The sequence below is a fragment of the Ochotona curzoniae genome, unplaced genomic scaffold (genome assembly GCF_017591425.1).
Source record: "Ochotona curzoniae isolate NIBS_2020 unplaced genomic scaffold, NIBS_Ocur_1.0 contig_1274, whole genome shotgun sequence".
Classification (NCBI taxonomy): domain Eukaryota; kingdom Metazoa; phylum Chordata; class Mammalia; order Lagomorpha; family Ochotonidae; genus Ochotona; species Ochotona curzoniae.
The window spans coordinates 7,115,477-7,137,442 of NW_024465023.1; the positions used below are offsets into that span (position 1 = coordinate 7,115,477).

The following is a 21,966-nucleotide window of genomic DNA, read 5'->3' on the forward strand; positions in this document are numbered from 1 at the left end:
TCCCAGTGGACATTAGGGACTTGTGCAGACAGCACTACCTGACTGAGCGTGCAGGCACCATCATCCCATGATGTGCAAGCGTGCCCGAAGGATAAACACTTACAAGGAGTTTCTGAATGGAGGCTGAATGCATACACAATGATGACAGCTACGGCAAAGTTGCCCTTGGCAGTTGTTCTATCAAGTGACAGCTGTACGTGGCAGTACATGTCCGTTTCCTGGAATCCTCACCAGATCAATATGATTAGCAGGCTTGATTTATCTGACAGCATTGCAGACAATAGAGTGTGTGTTCCTGTACCTCATTATTTGAAAGTTCTCATACTGTGGTTTGGCCGGGTGCTCTATCCATTCAGTTGTATTTTACAGTGCTCCTTCCTGTGGGTGTCTTTTTACTAGGAGCCTCTATAGTGGACACTGGTTGTTCCTTGACCTCATTCTCTTTTTTCCCTCCAAGCTTCCTTCAGGCCCTTGTGGCAGGTGCACTAAGTCTGGCAAGCATGACTGGAACAGGCTTTGTAGGAAGCCCTCCTCCTTTTACCTGCCACATCTGAGTCACCTGGAAGAACCTGCCAACCCAAGTGCTGAACATGGCAGAATTCTGTGTGTCTGGACCCCACACTCTTTCACAATGCTGAAGCGGCTCGTACAATCCTACTTGCATTTGTACCTCACAAGGATAATCAAAGTTTGACATTGTTGGGGCAGTGAGTCACTATACCAGTGAGTGCTATCAAAAATCCTGTATTTTTTCCTGTTTTGGATGTTTTTCATTTACATGGAAGAAACAAAGTTTAAATATTTCCTTTATATGGTTTGAAGTGTGTTGTGATACTTCCATCCTACCCTCCGCCACTCTCCCCTCCCCCTTCTCTTCTCACAGTTCTCTGAATGATTACAATAACATGATTTCAATTTTCTTTTAATCGCAAGTGTAACCCTCCACTAAACAGAAACTTCCGCATGTAGTAAATAGAAAAAACACTGTTCTCAAGAGTGTAGAGAACCGGAATCAACCATCAAACCTCAGAATGCCAATAGGCGTCAACAACAGGTGATTTTCTTGTCATAGAAATGAGCCCTTTCTGATAGGCATTGCAAATACTTTAATTCCAGCATTTTCATTCTATTTTAGGTAAGATGCAACTGAACAAACCTTTTTGCATGCAAATTTAACAGCTTTTTCTTTTATGTATCTTGGTTTTGTGATTTTTCTAGAAAACCCCTCTTCACTCCATCATTGAAATTAATTCTTTCAGAGAGTCTAATATTTTACTAATGGTGAATTATAACTTATTGAAATCTCCTTCTCTGTTTGATTATATTAAGTTTATTTGTTCCCTTCCATCTATAGTCCAATCAAATTTTATTTATTTTATTTCCTTCTTCATTTAAATTGTGTGTGTGTGTCTGTGTGTGTGTGTCTGTGTGTGTGTGTGTGTGTGAGAGAGAGAGAGAGAGAGAGGATTTTCCCAAATGCTGGATCCATCTCCAAATACCTTCAACACACAGTACTAGCTCAATCAGAATGAGACCTAGATTTGAGTTCCAAGTCTGCAACGTGTGTGTCTGGCACCAAGCACTTCAGCTGTCGTCTGTTGCCTCCCAGCCTGCATTTATGTGTTTTTTTTTAATGTGTGCTTTATGTGTGTTTATGATAGAAATTCATCTGAAATCCATCGTCAAATATCCTTGCCTTGTTTTGGCATCAAGGCCTCTGTTCTCCGACAATGTGGTGTGCTGCTGGAATTATCTCTTATTCAATATACACAGAACACATTTACAAAGCCGTCTGGCCCTAGCGATTAAACACTTGTAGTGTTTAATTACTGATTTCACTCATTCATATTCATAAGTCAGTCCGCATTTTTCCAGCCTCTGTTGCAAAAGCAAAGTTTTAGTTTGAATTGACTCTTTTCCTGCTTCCTCTAAATTTTCATTACCTTTGGCATCCATGTGTCTCGGGTATTCGCACTGTTTTGATTCCCTTATTAATGACTTGTGTCCTTTGTTCTGTAGGTCCCTCAGAGATTTTCCATTTTACAAACCTCAAAGGACCTGTGAACTGAGTCGTGAAAACTCTGTTGTGTGCTTCCTTCTTCTTCTGTTCATTTTTGCTTTCAGCCTTTTTAATTCTTCAGCTATCTTTGTGTTTATTTACTTGGTATTTTAACAGATGTACTTATTGTTATTGGAAAGTGAGATTTTCAGAGACGAGAGACAGAAAGAAAGATCTTCTGTCTACTGCTTCACATCCAAAGTGGCTGCAACAGCTGGAGCTGAGCTTGTCTGACGCCAGGAGCCGGGAGCTTCTTCTGGGTCTCCCAAATGGGCACTGGATTGCAAGGCTTTGGACTGTTCTCTACTACTTTCCCAAGCTACAAGCAGGGAGCTGGATAGGAAGTGGAGCAGCCGGGACATGGCCCGGCACCGCTATGGGATCCTGGCACATGCATAGCAGTCTAGGCTACTGTGCCACGCCCTGTTTGCTTGCTTTTTTTGTTTTTTAAAGGATATTTGTTTTTTTTTTTTATGTATTTTTATAGAGAGAAAAGGAGAGACAGAAAGCTCTTTCATCTACTGGGTTACTCCCCATAACTGCAAAAGCCAGGGTCCCAAGGCATTGAGCCATCTTCTACTGCTTTCCCAGGCCTCAGTCAGGGAGCTGGATGGGAATTGGAGCAGCCAGGACAGGAACCAGCACCCATAATGGATGCTGTTGGTATATGCAAGGCGAGGATTCAACCACTTGAGCTATTGCACTGGGCTTCTACTTTCTATTTTTCAAGCTCTTAAGGTGGATACATAGCTCATTTTTAATCATTTTGTATTCTTACTTGCATTTAGCAGTACAAATTTGAACTTACGCAATCTGTATTTCCCTACTTTTATGTGTGATATTTCTATTGCTACCAAGTTAGTATTACTCTTTATTTGACAACCATGTAATGCAAGTGGGCTTATGGGTAGAGGTGCTTTTTCCTCCTGATGTGTGAAGTGCAGGTCATTTTGACCTAAGCTGAGAGTGAGGCGTTGGCTTATCTACATTATCCCATTGAATCTTTAGAAGCAGCTTAGTTTTACATCAGTTTATTTCCTGTTGTCCATTCTGAGTCCTGGGCTTACCCTGTGGGTTTTACCTTCCTTTAAGTGCTCCAGTAATTTCTACTGTTCCTTTAAACTAATGCTGCCTTGATTTGTTTTTTAAATTCATCTAGGCCTTTTGATGGCTTTCCACTAGAACATGAAGATTTGCCGCTCATTTTACTCTCTGAATTTGATGGCTGTAATCTTGGCACAGGTGCACAGTGTGACCTGTATCACTTGAGCCTTGCTCATTCCTTAGATTTGTGGTTCTGCTATTTTCTTTACTCATTGTGTCTACTCAGTCTGAGCGAGGCCATTTCAAGGCCTTTGCGATTTTGTGTGTGCTGCATATCTCTGAACCTTCTGTACTTTCCTCTATTAGTGCTAATGAAATGTTGGTGTACATTCATCACAAGTTGTTGCCTCTGCCTAGGGAGCTGTGCCTATAATGAAATGTGTACTTCTTTTTCTTCCAATCTCATCTTAAATAACTCTGATCTGGGTTCCAGATTATTCTGTTTTTAAACAACAGTCTTCCTGTGTCTGTAATACCAGCCAGCGTAGGTCAGGGTATACATGATAACCCAATATAATTTTCCATCAGAGCTGGCTCTGGCTCTGTTCAGTTGGATATTGACTACAGGATGTAATTTTGCTTTAAGGTCCATTCAACACATAATACAAGTATGTTCAGCTGCTGAGGGTAGAACGCTGGAGTCCATGCCCCTTTCCATTTCAGTTCCGTCACTTTCTGCTTCTTGTGAGTATTTAAGGAGCTGCTTTTGCTGTATATTCACGTAGGATTGCTATGACTTCTTGGAAAATTAATCTTCCAATAATTATGTAACAACCTACCTGTGCCTACTATTTTTTTGTTGTTGTTGCAAGACATATAATTTTCAATATTATTTCTAACAATTCTATTTTCAAAGACTCATCCCAGTGTGATATACTTTTGCTACCAACTTACTTTAGGTTAACCCCTAGTTGTATTTGAAATGTGTTTGCTGTAGATGTTACATATTTTGGTCACTTTTCAAAATCAATTCTGCTGAACTCATAGAAACAGAGTGGTTATCACAGACTCTTGTGCAGCAAGATTTGGAAGATGTTAGTCACAGGATACCAAGTTTCACTTATAAAAACGCAGTAAATATCTTTGAGAACTGCCATATAATATGGTAAACATCATTAACAATCATGTATTATATAATTCAAAGATCCTAAGACAATCAATTCCAGATGTACTTGCCACAATAAATGGCAAGTAGACATGGTGCTTGATATGTTAACTAACCATTGAACCATTGACTGAATTATATATACATATATGTATATAGTCATTTATATGCATAGTAAACTAACCATTGCCATATATGATTAATTAACTATATATATTTAGCTAAAATTATATAAACACGAGATGATTCAATGGTTAATTAATACATACCTATAACATATCATTTTGTTCCCCTTTATGTATGTGCAATCATGATTTATCAACTTACAATGTAATATCTAATTAAGTAAGTAACTCTAACAATCTCTGTGTTTCATTATTGTAGATGATTTACATTCAGAGTAAATACTCCCTGCCCCCACCACAGGCACACAGGCATAGAAGGGAAAGTCTAAACATTTATCTCACCCACCTTTCCTCCCACAACAAATTGGTTGGCCTTTCCAACCTAATTGGAGGCCCAGATGGATCTACAACCCCTCACTTTTGTAATAAATATAAAAATAAAACAAAAAATTAAATTTAATAAAAACCAAATAAATACTGATAAGTTAGGGATGCAGTCTGACATTTTATTATTCATTTTCTGTTTGCCCTCTATGTTTCTCATTCTTTTTTTTTTTAAGATTTATTTATTTTTATTACAAAGTCAGATATACAGAGAGGGAGAGACAGAGAGGAAGATCTTCCGTCTGATGATTCACTCCCCAAGGGAGTGCAACGGCCAGTGCTGTGCCGATCTGAAGCTGGGAACCAGGAGCTTCTTCCAGGTATCCCACACGGGTGCAGGGTCCCAAATCTTTGGGCCGTCCTTGACTGCTTTCCCAGGCCACAAGTAGGGAACTTGATGGGAAGCAGAGCAGCCGGGATTAGAACTAGCGCCCATATGGGATCCTGGGATTCAAGGCAAGGACTTTTGCCACTAGGCCACACTGCCGGGCCCTATGTTTCTCATTTTTGTGTTTCATTTTTGCTTGCATTCGTTAGGTTAATTGAAGGTATTTTTGAGTTGCATCTTCATTCTTCTATAATGCTTCTGAGTTTATCATGAATATTTTATGTTTAGTACTTGCTATAAGTGTTGCAATACACATGTGTTTCTCAGCATCTACAACATTTTATGATTTTGTGTGATGTGTAGAAAACTCACTTCCACTGCAGCATCCTTGACATGGGTGTGGACTGGTTCTGGGGTGTACCATGCTGGGCTAGATTCCAACACTCACTGGTGCCTACAAGAGCCAGGGTACATGTAGGACAGACTGTACAGTTCTAATCCCGGCAGCCCCACTTCCCATCCAGCTCTCTGCTTGTGGCTGGGAAAGCAGGTGAGGATGGCCCAAAGCCTTGGGACCCTGCACCCACATGGGAGACCCGGAAGAGCTCCTGGCTCCTGGCTCCGGTTTGGCTCAGCTCCAGCCATTGCGGTCACTTGGGGAGTGAACCATCGGACAGATCTTCCTCTCTGTCTCTCCTTCTGTATGTATATCCACCTTTCCAATAAAAATAAATAAATTTTTTTTAAAAGGAGTCAGATGTTTTTCCAAAGAGAAAGTCCAAATGACCAGTAATCACGTGGGTAGATGCTCAACATGGTTAGTCATCAGGGAAAGGCATGCTAATAATCTATTAAGGGCCCAGGGCGGTGGCCTAGTGGCTAAAGTCCTTGCCTTGAACACGCTGGGATCCCATATGTGCACTGCGGGCATGGACCATGCAGAGAGTCCAGCATCCCATTGTACAGATAAATTCAACAGTTTCATTGGGAAACCATCCCCGGTCTGAAAGTAGGGCTGGCAGAATATCATCCCCTCCAATGAAAAGCCGCTATACAACATCAGCAACAATTTACGACATCATGAAATTAATTGACATGGTATTGAGTGACCAGTATGTGAGAAAATGCAAGTTCTTAACCACATCCTGTAATTACTTCATTGACATCTGAATTTTAGTATATATACAACTGGCTGCTATACACTTTAAAATAGTTCCAGGGTACTATTCAGCTGTCTCATGTCTGTTTTTATTTTTGTATTTAGCAGCTTATAGTATTCAGGCATGATTTCTACTGAAATACGTGAATTTTAGGATAGTCCTAACAGGTTTATACCTCAAACAAGCCATATGTTAATAATTGAGGAACAGAACAGTTTTAGCAGGGGTGTGCAGAGAAATCTTCAATACATCAGTGAGGGGTAACCAGTCTTTGTGTCCTACCAAATGGGAGTCCAAGCTGACTGTTTCTTGTCTGTTTTAAGCTTTCCTTATTGGTCTCTGTCTAGCTGATCTGATTTGGGGGCCTCCGGAGCGACCCTGATGGTCATTACAAGAGAGGTTGGGGAGCCAAAGTTGGAAATAAGTAAGGACCAGAGAAAACTCCTCTCCTGAGTCCCAAATGAAGTTTACTGTTCTTCTGTGTCTGAGGACCGCTCAGGGCTTCCTTCTCTACGACAGCAGAAGTGTCACGAGTGAAGCTCAGTGGTGCTTTCCTCAGCTTAGTATAGACATAAAAAGCCAGGAAACAAGTGCAAGCAGAACAGAAACTTTATTCAAAGCAAAGCGATAGGAAAGCACTGCCCACAGAGAAGTAGGGAAGTGGAGTGTCTGACTGGACACTGGTTTTAAGAGAGATGGCTTGGGCTTTTTTAAGAATTTGTTTTTCCGTTTCTCACAGTCCTGACCGTAGGGAGGGACATGGGGCCCCAGGTGTCTGGGCTGATAGAGGTGTCTTGGATGAGAGTATTCAAGTGTCTGTCTAGTCCTATTCCGGGAACCTGGCCTGCAGCCTCCCTCTCCCTAGGTCTGGGCAGAGAAGCAGAGGGAAGCTCTCCTCACCTTGGTTGCCTTGGCAACTCCAAGGTCTTGCTTTGCACTGGCAGCACATCCAGTGCGTGCAGACAGTGCACTGTAAGATGGAGGCCAGGAAATGGACACCCCCTCTCCTCCAAGGCCTCACATCTGGCCACAACAAGCACAGCAACACAAATTTAAAATGCTGAGTCTGGCGCGGTAGCCCAGCAGCTAAATTCCTCACCTTGCACGCATCGGGATCCCATATAGGCACCGGTTCTAAGCCCAGCAGCACCACTTCCCACCCAGCTCCCTGCTTGTGGTCTGGGAAAGCAGTGGAGGACAGCCCAAAGCCTTGGGACCCTGCACCCATGTGGGAGACCCGGCAGAGGCTCCTGGCTCCTGGCATCGGATCGGCACAGCACCTGTCATTGTGGTCACCTGGGGAGTGAACCATCAGACAGAAGATTTTCCTGTCTGTCTCCCCTCCTCTCTGTATATCTGACTTTCCAATAAAAATAAAAATAAAACTCTTTTTTAAAAAAATGTTGATTGGACTATGCCAAAATTATCAACATCTGTGTATCAAAGCTTACAAGAAACAAAATGAAAAGGCAGTTTCTAAATGGGATAAGTAGTTTCAAACCATACGTCTAATAAATAGTTAATATACAGAACATAAAATGAACTGTCACAGCTCAACAGCAAAAGAACAACCTAGTAAAAACATGAGCAAAGGCCTGGAATAGATGTTTCTCCCTTGAAAAACACAACAGGACTGCTTGACTTGGAATTTGCATGTTTCCTAAAGCAGGAAGCTCACCTGATTGGTTAGCACATATGCTAATGAGATATTCTAGGTGAACCAGTCAGAGAGGTGGCAAGCCTGAACATGAATCAAGCAGCAGTGGACTAACATGGATTTCTTGTTCCGTAGGAAAGTAGCATAGTCAGGCAAGTCCCGGTGGGTTGGCCTGTGAACAGCAAGCAGGCAGGAAAGGCCACGTGAGAGACTTGCAGTTGCAGAACAATGGACGGCCACCAAACTGAACATGTTCTGAGCCATCCTGCTGGGTGTCCAGCCTCTCTGAGACCTCCAACAGGTGGGCCAATGTATGCATATGCTGTCATTGCAAGTGGCAGCTTAACCTACTGCCCCACAATGCCAGCCCCAGGAAAAAATTCTTATACCTGGGTATATAGAATGTCAAATCTGCCCAGACCCGGCGTGCTCAGCAGCATTCCCACCAACTGTACAGATGAGAAAACTGTCTCGGGCCCAGCGGCGTGGCCTGGCGGCTAAAGTCCTCTCCTTGAACGCGCCAGGATCCCATATGGGCACCGGTTCTAACCCCAGCAGCTCCACTTCCCATCTAGCTCCCTGCTTGTGCCCTGGGAAAGCAGTCGAGGACGGCCCAAAGCTTTGGGACCCTGCACCTGCGTGGGATACCTGGAGGAAGTTCCTGGCTCCTGGTTTCTGATCGGCATAGCATCGGCCGTTGCGCTCACTTGGGGAGTGAATCATCGGACGGAAGATCTTCCTCTCTGTCTCTCCTCTCTGTATATCCGCCTTTCCAATAAACAAAATAATAAAAATAAATCTTAAAAAAAATGAACTAGAAAAAATTCTGTCAGCGCTAACAGTTTATTTTGCAGTAGTGGTAGCAGCAGTGAGACTGCGCCCTCCAGTGGTCTTTGTAGGAATGGACATTGCCCCGTGTAGTTGAGAATCTTGCCATCAGGCAGCTGTGTAAACTCTTTGACACAGGTTACGATACATTAATATACAGTAAGTTCCAGAACTGCCATCCAGGTACAGCAAAGTCCAATAAAAAGAAAGAAGGGCTGTGTTACGTTGATTTAGTTTTGTTTGTTTTGTGGTATTAATTTAAGATTCATTTATGTTTTTTGAAGACAGGGAGAGATAGAGAGAGAGAGAATATCTTCCATCTGCTGCTGCAATGCCCAAACGGTTGCAATGGACAGTCTGAAATCAGGGCCAGGAAGTTCTTGCATGCAGGGGCCCAAACATTTGAATACTTTTCTGCTGTTTTTCTGGCACATTAGCAGGGAGCTGGATTGAAACTGGAGCAACTGAGAGTTCAAGTGGTGCCGGTACAGGATGCCATCATCACAGGCAGTGACTTTGTCACTACTCCGCAGTGCTGGCTTTAAGCGACTGTTTATTTACTTATTTATTTTTAAGAATGAGGAAATATTGCCTGTGAACTCCTGCTGCAAAATTTCGTTTCTAATTTACCCTGCCTAACCCTGGATGTGGCCTTTTCTCATTCAGGATAATAACTTTTATTCTGTCTCATTTCTCATTCCAGCAAAAAGACATTTGTTCTTAATCTACGCTTTAGCTTGACTTTGACAACCAGGAAAAGAATGTTCAGGATGACTAGAAGCTATCCCTCCCATACTAACTCCCCCGTTTGACCTCTTCCATCCCTGCCAGCTTGTACTTCTGTGCAGTGGGAATCTGGGACTTGCAGGGCATTTGCAGTGTGCTCATGGAGGCCACCAGCAAGGTCACCATCTTCAGCTGTGACAGGCAGAATGCAGTGAGCTCTGACAGCATGTGGCAGGGGACTGTAAGCTTGTACGGGGTGTGTGGTCTCCCCACATGAGTGGCTGCTCATGTCAGATGTAAAGGATCCATTGGAGACAGGCACGTGCAAAGTGGCTGTAAGTTGTTCTGGGTAAAGGACAGCATGCATGAGGTCCTGGAGCATTCAAGGGGCAGACTTCTGCCTTGACCCCAGAGCGCATCACAGTATATATTGGTTTGCCCGCATCACAACTGCACACAGAACTACACAGTCCCCAACTGCTGAGGGTAGAGTGTATTACAGAGCAAGATCAGACCACCTGGATGCAAAGCCCATGCCCTCCTCTTGCTGGTGGTTACTGAAGCAGCCCCGGTCGATGTCCCTGTCTCTGCTGTGTGATGAGAGAAACCGTACCACCTGTGTCGGAGAGCCACCACAGCGTCACTGAGAGCACCAAGTTCATTTTCGGTGCTAAAACCACACCAGTTGTAAGTACTTGAACAGGGTGAAGCGATTATTAACAGTTCGGCGTCAACGGGTTTGAAGTGGCTTTGAACTCTGTGCTCCAACGTGTCCAAGCTCAGTGTTTTTCCTCCACTTGGCTCCGTGTAGTTGGAACTGACAGTTTCAGCTGTCCCTGCTGTGCGATCAGACACCTTTTTCAGGACTTTTGTATTTTAAGGTAATTTCAAACTTGTACAAATATCAGGATAGTGGAAGTAATTACACTTTGCCCACTACCCCTTCGTTCAAATTCCCTGTTTAACACTTCAACACCTTCATTTTAGCATGTTCTCTCTGCACAGCCACCTGCACAGGCAAGTCACTTTCTGAACCATGCGAGTGTGACCTGCAAGTTTCATATCCTTTTATTCCTAAATGCTTCATAATCGTATCTAAGAATAATTACCAAAATAAGGAAATTTGCACGGATGAAAATACTGAATAATGTTTTAAGCAATTTTCCCAGTGATGCCTTTTTAAAGATCTACTTATTTTTATTGGAAAGACAGATTTACAGCGAAGGAGAGATGGAGAGAAAGATCTTCCAACTGCTAGTTCACTCCTCATGTGGCCACAATGGCCAGAGCTGCAGCTGATCTGAAGCCAGGAAGCAGGAACCTCTTCCAGGTCTCCTACATGGGCGCAGGCTTTGAGCCATCCTTCACTGCTTCCCCAGGCCACAAGCAGGGAGCTGGATGGGAAGTAGAATAGCTGGGACATGAGTCGGCACCCAAATGGGGTCCTGGCACATGCAAGGGGAGGATTTAGCCACTGAGCCATCACAGGGTCCCCAATAATGACTTTTAGAGACTTGTTTTTCTAATAAAAGATGTTTCAGCATCACAAGTTATGTTTCTCTTTTATATCACTTTGGACAGTTTGTTCTAGAACAGTTTTCAGACTTTCTATACCTTCCAACCTTCTTCAAAAGTTTGAGCTAGTTCGAAGTGTTCCTCACCTCAGCTTTACCTGATTGTTTTCTCACGATTCAGATGATGCTTGGCATATTGAGCAGAACATCCCAACACTGAGACATGCCTCTCAGATCACATCATAGAGAAAAACACGCGATGCAGTGGTAACTGGATCCCTCAGGTGAGGAGGTGTCCACCGGATTGTAATGCAGCTTGGTGTTTTTACTTAGCAATTACTGGGTATCTTGTAGGTAGTGTTTTGAGAATGCGTAACTATCCCATTGGCCATGTAAGTCATGCACTAACGTCTGCTTAGAGATTTATTATATCATAGTTGCAAAATGGTGGTTGTCTATAATATTTATTCTATATTTATTAGATGAAATTACGTGGTGAGGAAGAGTTTTACTATTTTAGTTCAGTATTCTTTACTATTCATTTTAATTGCTATTTATTTTGGTGCTGAAACTGCCCACGTTCAGGCAGGGTGGGCTCTCCCTGTGTCCTTTCGACAATCCACTCAAGTTCCTGAGCACCTCCTTACTTTCCATTCCTTTAGAATGTGCATGCTGATCTTGCACTTGCATACTCTGGCTCTGGACTTGGTGAGTTCTCCAGTGATGGTTTCTTACCGGTGCCCTCCAGTAAGAAATTATATTTAGAAACAATGATCTTCTGTTGCTTTCCCAGGGCACAAGCAGGGAGCTGAATGGGAAGAGGAGCAGCCAGGACATGAACTAGTGCTGCATGGGATCCTAGCCTGCAGGTGAAGGATTAACCAACTGAGCTGTTTTGCTGACCCCATAACTCTGATTTTCAACTTAGCTTTAGGTAGAGATGACCCTGGACAAAGGACATAAAATTTTTCCAAATGTTCCAGTGTGGCTTAATATTAATTTCTACTTGTATTACAGTGGCAATTTCCCTTTGGGAATAAAATGTTACTTTGTGTGAAAACAAAATCCTTAGAAACTTTTTTTGGCTATTACAGAAATGTAAAAGATAAAGGCACACAGATAGTTGGGCTGTAGCTTGTCAAAAATAGTTTAAGACTGAATCTGAGATGGGCATGCGCCCGTGCTCTCCTGCTCCTTCACGGGTATACATACTGGAAATAATACGGCAGATGTTAAAGTACAGCGAGAAAAAAAGCTAGACTGGATAAGCAAGTTGGGATTTGAGAAATGGCACCATGCTTAATTTCTTGCATTTTCTGTATGTCATCTGCACTTCCCACATGAGGCAGCTGAGGAGTCTGCAACCGCAAAAAGTACCAATAAGCTACTCTAAAAATAAGTAAATAAATAAGTAAATCCACCATTGGAAAAGAAATTTGTGCTCTTTATGGGAAAAGGCATGGAAAACTTAGCAGAGACTTAGAATGGAGATGCAGACTTGTCTGTAGTAACTGTGTCAGCACAGCCAAGGAGCAGATCCATCTATTTCCATGCCTGGTCAGACTATTCCAGTGGCAGGATCTGATTTGCCTGCAGCAGTAACAGCACAACTGAGGGAGACCAACATAGTCCCTATCCCATGCCAGAAAGCCACAGAGGAGCCCTTCCACCTCCACTGGCAGCCTTCAGTTGGCCTGGTGTATTCAAGTTTCATCACTCACCTGCAGAGGATAGCCCAAACCAGTGTGTGCTGATCCTCCAGGCACTGACCAGCAGCCACCCAAATCCAGTGTGTCCTGGTCTTACACCCAGCGTCTGAGGGCAAGCCTATTCTTATGCCTCCTGGCTCTACACTTAGTGGCAGAAGTGAACAGGGCCAGGATTTCTTGACCCTCCACACAGACTTGTGACTCTTGATCCTCTGCATAATGAGAGAAGACAACTCATCCCTTTCTTCTCTGGTGTAGACTGCAAGTTCTCTGACACCAGCTGATTGGAAAACAGGCCGGAGGCAAGGCTTTTTATCCCACTGCTGATATTCTCCACAGCTCACTTTATGACACAGAGGAAAAGCAGGCACTTTCTTCTGCTCATGTGGCACCAGCAGGAGTTCCAGCAGACACAGGCAGGACTGATTGAACAGAAGTGAAGAATGATTAAGGGACTCTTTTTAATGAGACACCATCAAACAAATCAATGTATGTTCTGCTCAATGGTGAAAAAGTAAACACTTTTCTTATAAGATCAGAAGAAAAAAAAAAAGGATATCCACTCTTTTCACTTCCATTGAACATCATGCTAGAAACCCTAGCCGGAGAAATTAAGCAAGCAAAAGAAAGAGAACCAAATCAGAAAGCAAGAACTAAAATTGTTCCTATTTGCAGATGACATGATCTTAAGTAAAGAAAATTTTAAAGACTCTTAAAAAATCTGTTGGAGCTAATACATTAAGTAAATTTGCAGGACACCAAGTCAACATACAAATATCAGTTGCATTTTCATTTAATAATAAACTATCGGGCCCGGCACGGTGGTGCAAGTGGTTAAGGTCCTCGCCCATATGGGCGCCGGTTCTATCCCGGCAGCCCCGCTTCCCTTCCAGCTCCCTGCCTGTGGCCCGGGAAAGCAGTCGAGGACGGCCCAAAGCTTTGGGACCCTGCACCCGCGTGGGAGACCCGGAAGAGGCTCCTGGCTTCGGATCGGCATAGCATCGGCTGTTGCGCTCACTTGGGGAGTGAATCATCGGACGGAAGATCTTCCTCTCTGTCTCTCCTCTCTGTATATCCGCCTTTCCAATAAACAAAATAATAAAAATAAATCTTTTAAACATTAAGGAGAAAATGAGGGAATCTTTGCACTTTCAGCTGAGACAAAAAGTTCTCAGCACTGACAGAGAAAGTGTGTCAAATAGAAGGAAAATTTAACCAATTAGATATGAACACTTCAAAAACTTTCTCTCCTGAAACCCACTGCCAATGTGAAAAATAAAGACTATAAGCATATATCGAACAAAGAAGTATCCTCATAATTTGAACAGCACTTGGCTGCCCAAATTCACATAGAAATGAAACCCCAGTGTTAAACATTAGCAGTTACGGGACGATGGATTTAGGGTGGGGGCTTTATCCAGTCATAATATCTGTATGTGGAGTCCCTGGGGAGGGATTGAATTGAATTAAATTGAATCGCTAGTGTTTAGCCCATGATCAAATCATAACTGCTTTATGAAGAGGCATATGAACATGAAGGATGTTTATACTTCCTGTCTCTCTCTGTCTCCTTCCTCTTTATGCATTTTGCCCTTATCAAATGTCACACGAAGGGGACTTCCTGACTTTGGACCATGAGACCGCAAACAGCAAGCCGAGACAGACTCTCTTCCTAAGCAGGTCTTCTCAGATATTTGAGATGTAGCAATGAAAACTTAACACAACTACTCTCTAGAATATGAGGATAACTCAAAACTCAATAATAAAAATGTGAAACAAAGAAAATTCAATAAAATCCAATTAGCAAATGGGCTAAGTGGTGGGAATATGCAGACGACACAATGAAAGATGCCCCAAACCACTAGCCACGGAGCAGGTTTAAGTTACAATCACAATACAAACACCACACACGTACAAAAATAACTCAAAAAGCAGTAACATCAGCAGAGACATTGAATCAATGTGTTAATGGAAATGAAAAGTGTACAGTCATTCTGGAAAACTCTTAGGCAGTTTTTTTTTTCTTTTTCTAAATATTTATTTCTTTTTCTTTGAAAGACAAAGTTACACAGAGGAAAGAGAGAGAGAGAGAGAAAGAAAAATCTTCCATCCACTGGTTCACACCCCAAATAAGCACAAAAGCCGGAGCTCAGCTGGTCTGAAGCCAGGAGACAGGAGCCAGAAGCTTCTTCTGGGCCTCCCACATGGTGCAGGGGCCCAAGGATTCGAGCCACCCTCCACTGCTATCCCAGGTCATAAGCAGGGAGCTGAATGGGAAGTGAAGCAACAAGGACTTGAATCTGCCCAGACGGGATGCTTGCACCACTGGAAGAGGCAGCAGTTTCTTTTAAAGTGTTCAGTTACTATATACTCTAGAATTTGCGCTTTTTATCTTGATGAAAGGAAAACATATGGTCATGAAGAAGCATGTACAAATATATCTGTAATAAATTCATCTGTCACAGCTATTAACTGGACACATTTCAGATGTCCTTCAACAGGTAATAGTTTAGTAAACTATAATAGACTCTGCAAGATATCATTCAACAAAGAAAAAATAAGTTACTGATACACTCAACAGTTTGAATGATAAGAAAAATATTATGCTGAGTGGATAAACCAAACCCAAGCAATTAGCTATTGTTTGAGGACATTTATGTACAATTTTGTGAACATTTCTAGTGTCAGTTACAAATGATGATAATTATTGGACATGTAACTATATGTGATATATTACAATAGCATAGAACTAGGTACACACACACATAAGAACAGATGACTATGCGTGAAACCAAGATTCAAGTAAGATTAGTGGATATTATCAATAAAAATACCCTAGTTGTTGTCCTACAGATTTACAAAATGTTACCAGTAGAAAAAACTGGGTAAGCAGCACAAGAGTTTATCTGTATTATTTCACACATTTGCATGCAGGTTTATAATTGTTTCTATTAAACATGCAATAAAAAGTAAGTCATAATGTGCTTAGATGTGGTTCAAAATACCATGTACTGCCCAAAGAAATTAGAGACCTTTGGAGAGAAGGATATTTCCACAGTAGAAAAATGTGCCAGTTCATGACCCTGCTGCTCCAGTTCCCATCCAGTTCTCTGCTTATGGTCTGGGAAAACTGCTGAAGATGGTTCAAAGCCTTGGGACCCTGCACCTACAGGGGAGACCCAGAAAAGCTTCTGGCTTCCTGGGTTCAGATCAGCTCAGCCCATTTTAGGAGTGAACCACTGGCTGGAAAATGTCTCTCTCTCTCTGTCTCTCCTTCTCTCTATGAAATCCACCTTTGAAATACAAATAAATAACTCCCTTAAAAAAGAAAACAGGGGCTCAGCACAGTAGCTTAATGGTTAAAACCCTCGCTTTCACGTGCCAGGATCCCATATGGGTGCCGGTTCTAAGCCCAGCAGCACCACTTCCCACCCACCTCCATGCCTGTGGCTGGGAAAGCAGTGGAGGACGGCCCAAAGCTTTGGCACCCTGCACCCATGTGGGAGGCCTGGAGGAAGCTCCTGGCTCCTGGCTTCGGATTAGCTCAGTTCTAGCCGTTGCGGCCACTTGGGGAGTGAACCATCGGACAGAGGATCTTCCTCTCTGTCTCTCCTCCTCTCTGTATATCTGCCTTTCCAATAAAAATAAATAAATCTTTAAAAAGATAGGAGATTTACAATTAGAAAACCATCACTTTGTAACTTAACAAGGAGACAATTAATTCAAAGATGATCAGAATATTCTTAAATCATTAGACCAAAAGGTTGTGAAGGAGCATGATGTTAAAATTAACACCCCCTTGTATTATTTACTTATTACCAAAAGGAAAAATGTACTTTTGTAATGGGGATATTTGGCAATCACCCCACTAATGAAGAGATAATATTTAGTACCAATTACCAGTAGGACATCTGGACATCACAATCCTCTAATGTGATGCCATATGGAGCATTTGACGTCATCTATGAAGCATACTTGTTAAAATGTGTTATTGAATCCGATGAACTCTTTAGACCTGACTGTTAGCTGCATAGGAAATATATGAATAATGTATTGATATCACAAAAAAGCAATCTGTCAAAAAAAAAAACAAAAATTAACTGACTTAGTCTTATACTCATGTGAGCTGATACAGAGGAACACTACACACTGATTAAGATTTGAAAGCCCTTTTTGGTAGGCAGTGGACAGAGGCTCCAAAGAGCTCTTGACCCAGAAATACAAAAACAACAGGGTCTATGAAGGCAAAAACCAAGCTAATACAGAACAGGAGACCAAGCTAATACAGGACTGCCTTAGGAATAAAACAACAACCAACGTTGAAGTTTTTGTTGCTGAAGCAGCTGAAACTCATTTTTCTCCCAGTTACACTTGAACAGTCTAACCAGTGGTTCCGGCGTTTTCACCATCTCTCCAAACAGGATTCAGTTTTCTCAGCCTGGCTAGTCTCACTCCCCAGGGGCAGGTTAGTTCACTTATGATGGAATCCGGCTCACCCTGGAGTCATGGAGTCCCTCGGGTCAAGCATGCTATTTCACTAGTCTGTTAGAAAAAAATAAAATCTCAAGAGAAAACAATGTTTATGAAGTGGTCCTATATTAACGAAACTAAGATGACAACATTTCATGAATTTTTATTAGATTTTGTGTTTAAGAAGGGGAATTTTTAATAGAAATCACTTAGGAAGCAATTTTAGAAATTGAAATATAAGCTGAGATTTAGATGATGTTTAGAAAACTATTTGTGGTAATACCAGGAATGGTGTTTTTATTGCAAGGACATTAGTGCTTGAAACACTGCAAAATGAAATGACACATCTATGTTGTCTTACTTAAAACTGCTTATGAAAAATACACACATACCTGGAAATGTTAAGATTGACTGCAGCTAGGCTTGGATGGGTTTGTGCATCTCTACCTACAGGCTGTGTGGAGGGCATTACTCGGAGTTTTGGAACACTCCCAACTGTTTTTCCCAGGTGCCAGTTACACCCAAGGGTGAAGGCGCCGTGCTCATTTGTAGGGTCTGTCTTCTGCTCTATCCAATGATCTGTTACATCAATCTTCAACTAACTTTCAGCCTCACATTCATGGCTACTTCAACTGCTTATCTGTTCCCAGCGCAGACGGACGCACACAGTATTGATTCTGTACAGTTGTCCATGATGTATTCGTAGGTGGCTCTTTGGGTTGCATTGAGATTGCCATTCTGTTTCATTGGCTGGAGCCCTAAAATAACATACTGCTATTGACCATCATCTTAGCCACCCTGATTTTGATACAACTACGCACACACTATAGACCCAACCCCTATAAGGTTTGAGATATCTCTCTCTGCCTGTGTGTTCCATGGCAGAAAATAACGCTTTGAACTGTCACACCTGTTACCACATGAAAACAAAAGCTCCGCAATACTTTTTTTTTTCTCTCTATTTTGAGGTTAGGATACTGTTTTCAATGAACAACAGAACGTGACAGTTAGGAGACGGATGGCTGATAGGCTCAGACAGAATCTAAGGGCAGCGACGGCTGCTGTGATAGGGTCACGGGAACAGTCTCTTGACATCACGTTCAACAAGTGTCCAATCCTGCGGGTGCGGGCTCCAACGCTGCTCACTGAGACTCCGGGAGCCAGGGGGTGACAGTCTCCCGCTGGGCAGGCTGCCGGCGCCATGGGCAAAGCGAGGAACCCAGTGACCACTCAGCGGCGGCGACGCCGGCGGCTCAGACGGACCCCAGCCTCGTGGGCAGCCATCGCAGTCATGGGTGCCGGGGGTGCGCGGTGCCCAAGAGTGCAGGTTGGGGACGGGAGCCTAACCGCGGGCACAGTGCGGGATTCGGTTCTCAGGTGGCGCGGGAGGTCGCGACGTAAGTTCTGGCGGCGGAGGCGGCGGAGGCGGCGGGGTCGACGCGCGCGGTCGCGGGAGGCGCTCCCCAAAGACGCCGCTGCAGCACCTGGAGAGCTGGACCTGGGCGCACAGCGGGAGCGTTGGGAGGCGTTCCGCAAGCGGCGCGGGCTCAGCTGCGAGGGCGCCGCCAAGTTCCTGCTGGACACCTTCGAGTTCCCGGGCCTGGTGTGCCACAGCGGGGGCTGCCACTGCGGTGCCGTGCGCTTCACGGCCTGGGCGCCCGCCGACCTGCGCGTGCTGGAGTGCGGCTGCAGGTTGTGCACCAAGAAGCAGCACCGCCACTTCCTCGTGCCCGCCGCACGCTTCACGCTGCTGCAGGGCGCCGACAGCATGGTCACCTACGCGTGCAGCGCGCCGCCGGCGCTGCACAGCTTCTGCAGCAGGTGTGGCGTGCAGAGCTTCCACGCCGTGGCCTCCGACCCGCGCGTCTACGGCGTGGCCCCGCACTGCCTGGATGCGGGCACAGTGCGCAGCGTGGTCGTCGAGCCGGCAGAAGCTGGCGCCTGGCGGGAGGCAGCTTCCAGCGAGCCGCTGAGTCCTGGGGGCACGTCCCCGCGGGTAACCCCTGCTTGGGCTGCTCCCGACACAGGGCAGTGACTAGGGCCCAAGTGCTGTGTACCTGCTGGGGTGCCCCTCCAAGGAGCAAGCATCACAGCCTAAACCAAATGCTTGCTGGGGAAGAGGCCCCTCTCTGAATGACCCCTGTGGAGAAGGCGCCAGCGCCCTACAACCCTGTCCCCAGACAGGACCACCAAGCCTGGTCCTCAGTGCCTGCAGACCTTCCTGTCATCACGCGGGAGCTCATGGGTGTTGCTGTACCATGAGTGGACAGTGAGCAAGTGCTGTACCCCAGATCTATGGAATCCTCTGTGCTCTGATTCTCACTTGGCTCATATCATTCCCACAGAGCACTGACAAGACGCTTCCTGCCCTGGACTTTTCTGGACTTGTGGGACTGGGACCTGGGCACGCTTGCGATTGGGCGCAGGACTGCTTGGTCTAGATTGCAGCAGTGATGGGGTCGTGCAGTTTCCCATATGGGAGGCGCTCTCGCTTCAGCCCTGTTGTTCCTGAATTGGCTCTCAGGGCATTCCTCGCAGCTCTGCTCTGCCGACAATGTTAGTGTTCCCCAGTGCTGTGCTCCTACAAACTGCCTCTGGGAAGGGGGTTGGGGAGACTGCCTTGAGAAAGCTGTCTGTGGCTTTTCCAATACCTGTCTGTACATGCTGGACATGATCAGTAATCAGTAAATACTCTATGGTAAAAATTTATTTCTGTGTTGTATATTACAAAATCAAGATGAATGTCTATGCCATTTCTTGATACCCATCATTTTAGTAGAATTGTAAGTATGTCTTGCTGTCTAGTGATACGTATCAATATTACCACCATTTAATGGCTTCACAGAATTAGAAAACTTGGATCTTCATTCTGTTAACCACTGTGTTCTAAAAGCTTGCTTAGCTCTCTCCGCATCCCCAGCTTTTCACTATGGCACTGTTTTAAAGGCGTGAAACACTTATATTTAGTCCTCCGTGTTGTACTATTTTGGTAGATGATTCTGGATGTTCCTTCCCTGTATGCGTTTTGTTCCGGTCTAACCCCTCCTCTGTATATGCGTTTCACTGAACGTGCATAAGATATGCATTCAGCTTGCATTGCCTTTTCCACAAATTAAAATGGTTCTGTTAATGGAGAGTTGTGTTTCCGTATATCCTTGACAAACGACGTGGCTGTGCCATCACACAAGGCTGCCATCCCATAGCTCACAGTTTCCCATCCCTCCCACCCTTGGCTGCAGGGATGGGATTTACAAATAATTTCCTCAATCTGTCTCTCTCCTCGTCAGACTTCCCGCTTGGCTCTTTGGAATCACTTCTACCGGTCCTTCACCATTTAGGGATTGACTGGAGGTAGAAATGGGAAAGAAAGAGTGAGAGCATGCGCAGATGTGTGTGCCCCAGGACGGCTGAATGTGAACGCTCCTCGGCGTGAGGGAGTGCAAGTTGTGCTTACAGTCACACCCACATCTCATTCATTTGCATGGATGGAATCTGGAGAGGGAGGGGGGGAAGGCCAGAGAGAAAGCAGGAGGATGGCTTGAGACTTTTCATGCCTCCACCATATCAGTATTTCTGGATAAAGAAAGGTGACTGTATTGATATTCTCTATTCCTAAGAGGGTCTTTGCTCTCAAGGTGAGTAATAATTTTTTTTTTTTGCTTTTCTATTCCATACGCCAATCACTTATGAATTTGTAAAATAGCTGTGTTCAAGAGTTTCAGATAACAGTTTTTAAATACATGATACAATGTATGAGTCCCACAGAGTTGCAAGTGTGATGATGTGCAAACGGGGCTGCCATGCTGGTGCAGAGAGAGGGCAGCTGGGGCTGATGTCGCTGAGTGAGGGTGTGATCTCCATGGTATCTGAAAATAAAGAATAAGAAATTTGTTTTAATTTATTTTTTACAAAATTATCCTCATCTTTGTTGTGTGGGTGTCAGAAATCAATAGGTCAATGTTTCTAGTACCCCAGCATAGTGGTTTATACTCAGTCGGTGCTCAAAATCTTGCTATGATTATTGTTGTAATTAGCAAGACATTGATAAAACAGTTGTGATAATTTTACTCAATTTTAGGACTGAGGCACTTTTATAATTGTTTGTTTGTTTGAAAGGTGAGGACTGGGGACAGATTTATTTTTTTCAGTTCATTCCCTAAATGCCCACAACAGCTAGGGCTGGGCCAGACCAGTTAGGGGTATGGAACTTAATCCATACCTCCCATGTGGATGGCAGGAATGCAAGGATTTAACCAGCACTCACTGCCTCCCAGAGTGCACAGCAGTCCCGGCACTTTGATATCGAATGTGAATGCCCACAGTTGTTAGCCCAAACATCTGTCGCTAGGATTTAGATATGTTCACGTGCATTGTCTTGGCCACCAATTTTTGAGACACCTAGGACAATCTAGCAACAAGGCAGAAAAAGAACAAGCTACCAATTTATAGGATGCTGTATTTCTGATCTCCTCCTAATAAATTCATCAGTGTTCACTGCTTCTTTTCTGTCTTCCCAGAGATATTCTGTCCACATCTGTCCAAGCTGGGAAGAGGAGAGTCACCTGATATAGAAACTCATCTCACCCCACCACATGCCCTCTTCTTGCCCCAGACTTACTTCATTGTTTACCTCCTGAATTCCCAGCACTGTTGTTTCTCCATGCCATGATGGAGCAAGAACAAAGCATAGATTCTGGGTCGCTATTGTTTCTATCTGGCAGATGAGAGAGACAGTCATCTTTCAATCACACAGCTTGATTAGGGAAAGAACAGGTACTAATGTGGGAGCTCAGGGAA

The 21,966-nt window shown here is 44.0% G+C and overlaps 1 protein-coding gene across 1 annotated transcript; it reads left to right on the forward strand.

Annotated features, from left to right (window-relative positions):
- The first annotated feature begins 18,370 nt into the window (after positions 1 to 18,370).
- Positions 18,371 to 19,204, forward strand: LOC121171177 (centromere protein V-like protein 1). Its single transcript, XM_041002746.1, has one exon. It carries the CDS (start codon positions 18,371 to 18,373, stop codon positions 19,202 to 19,204), a length of 834 nt encoding a protein of 277 aa, XP_040858680.1.
- The last annotated feature ends 2,762 nt before the right edge of the window (positions 19,205 to 21,966 follow it).

Excerpts from the sequence above, each read along its gene's own strand:
- LOC121171177 (XM_041002746.1), top strand. The coding sequence starts at position 18,371 with ATGGGCAAAGCGAGGAACCCAGTGACCACTCAGCGGCGGCGACGCCGG.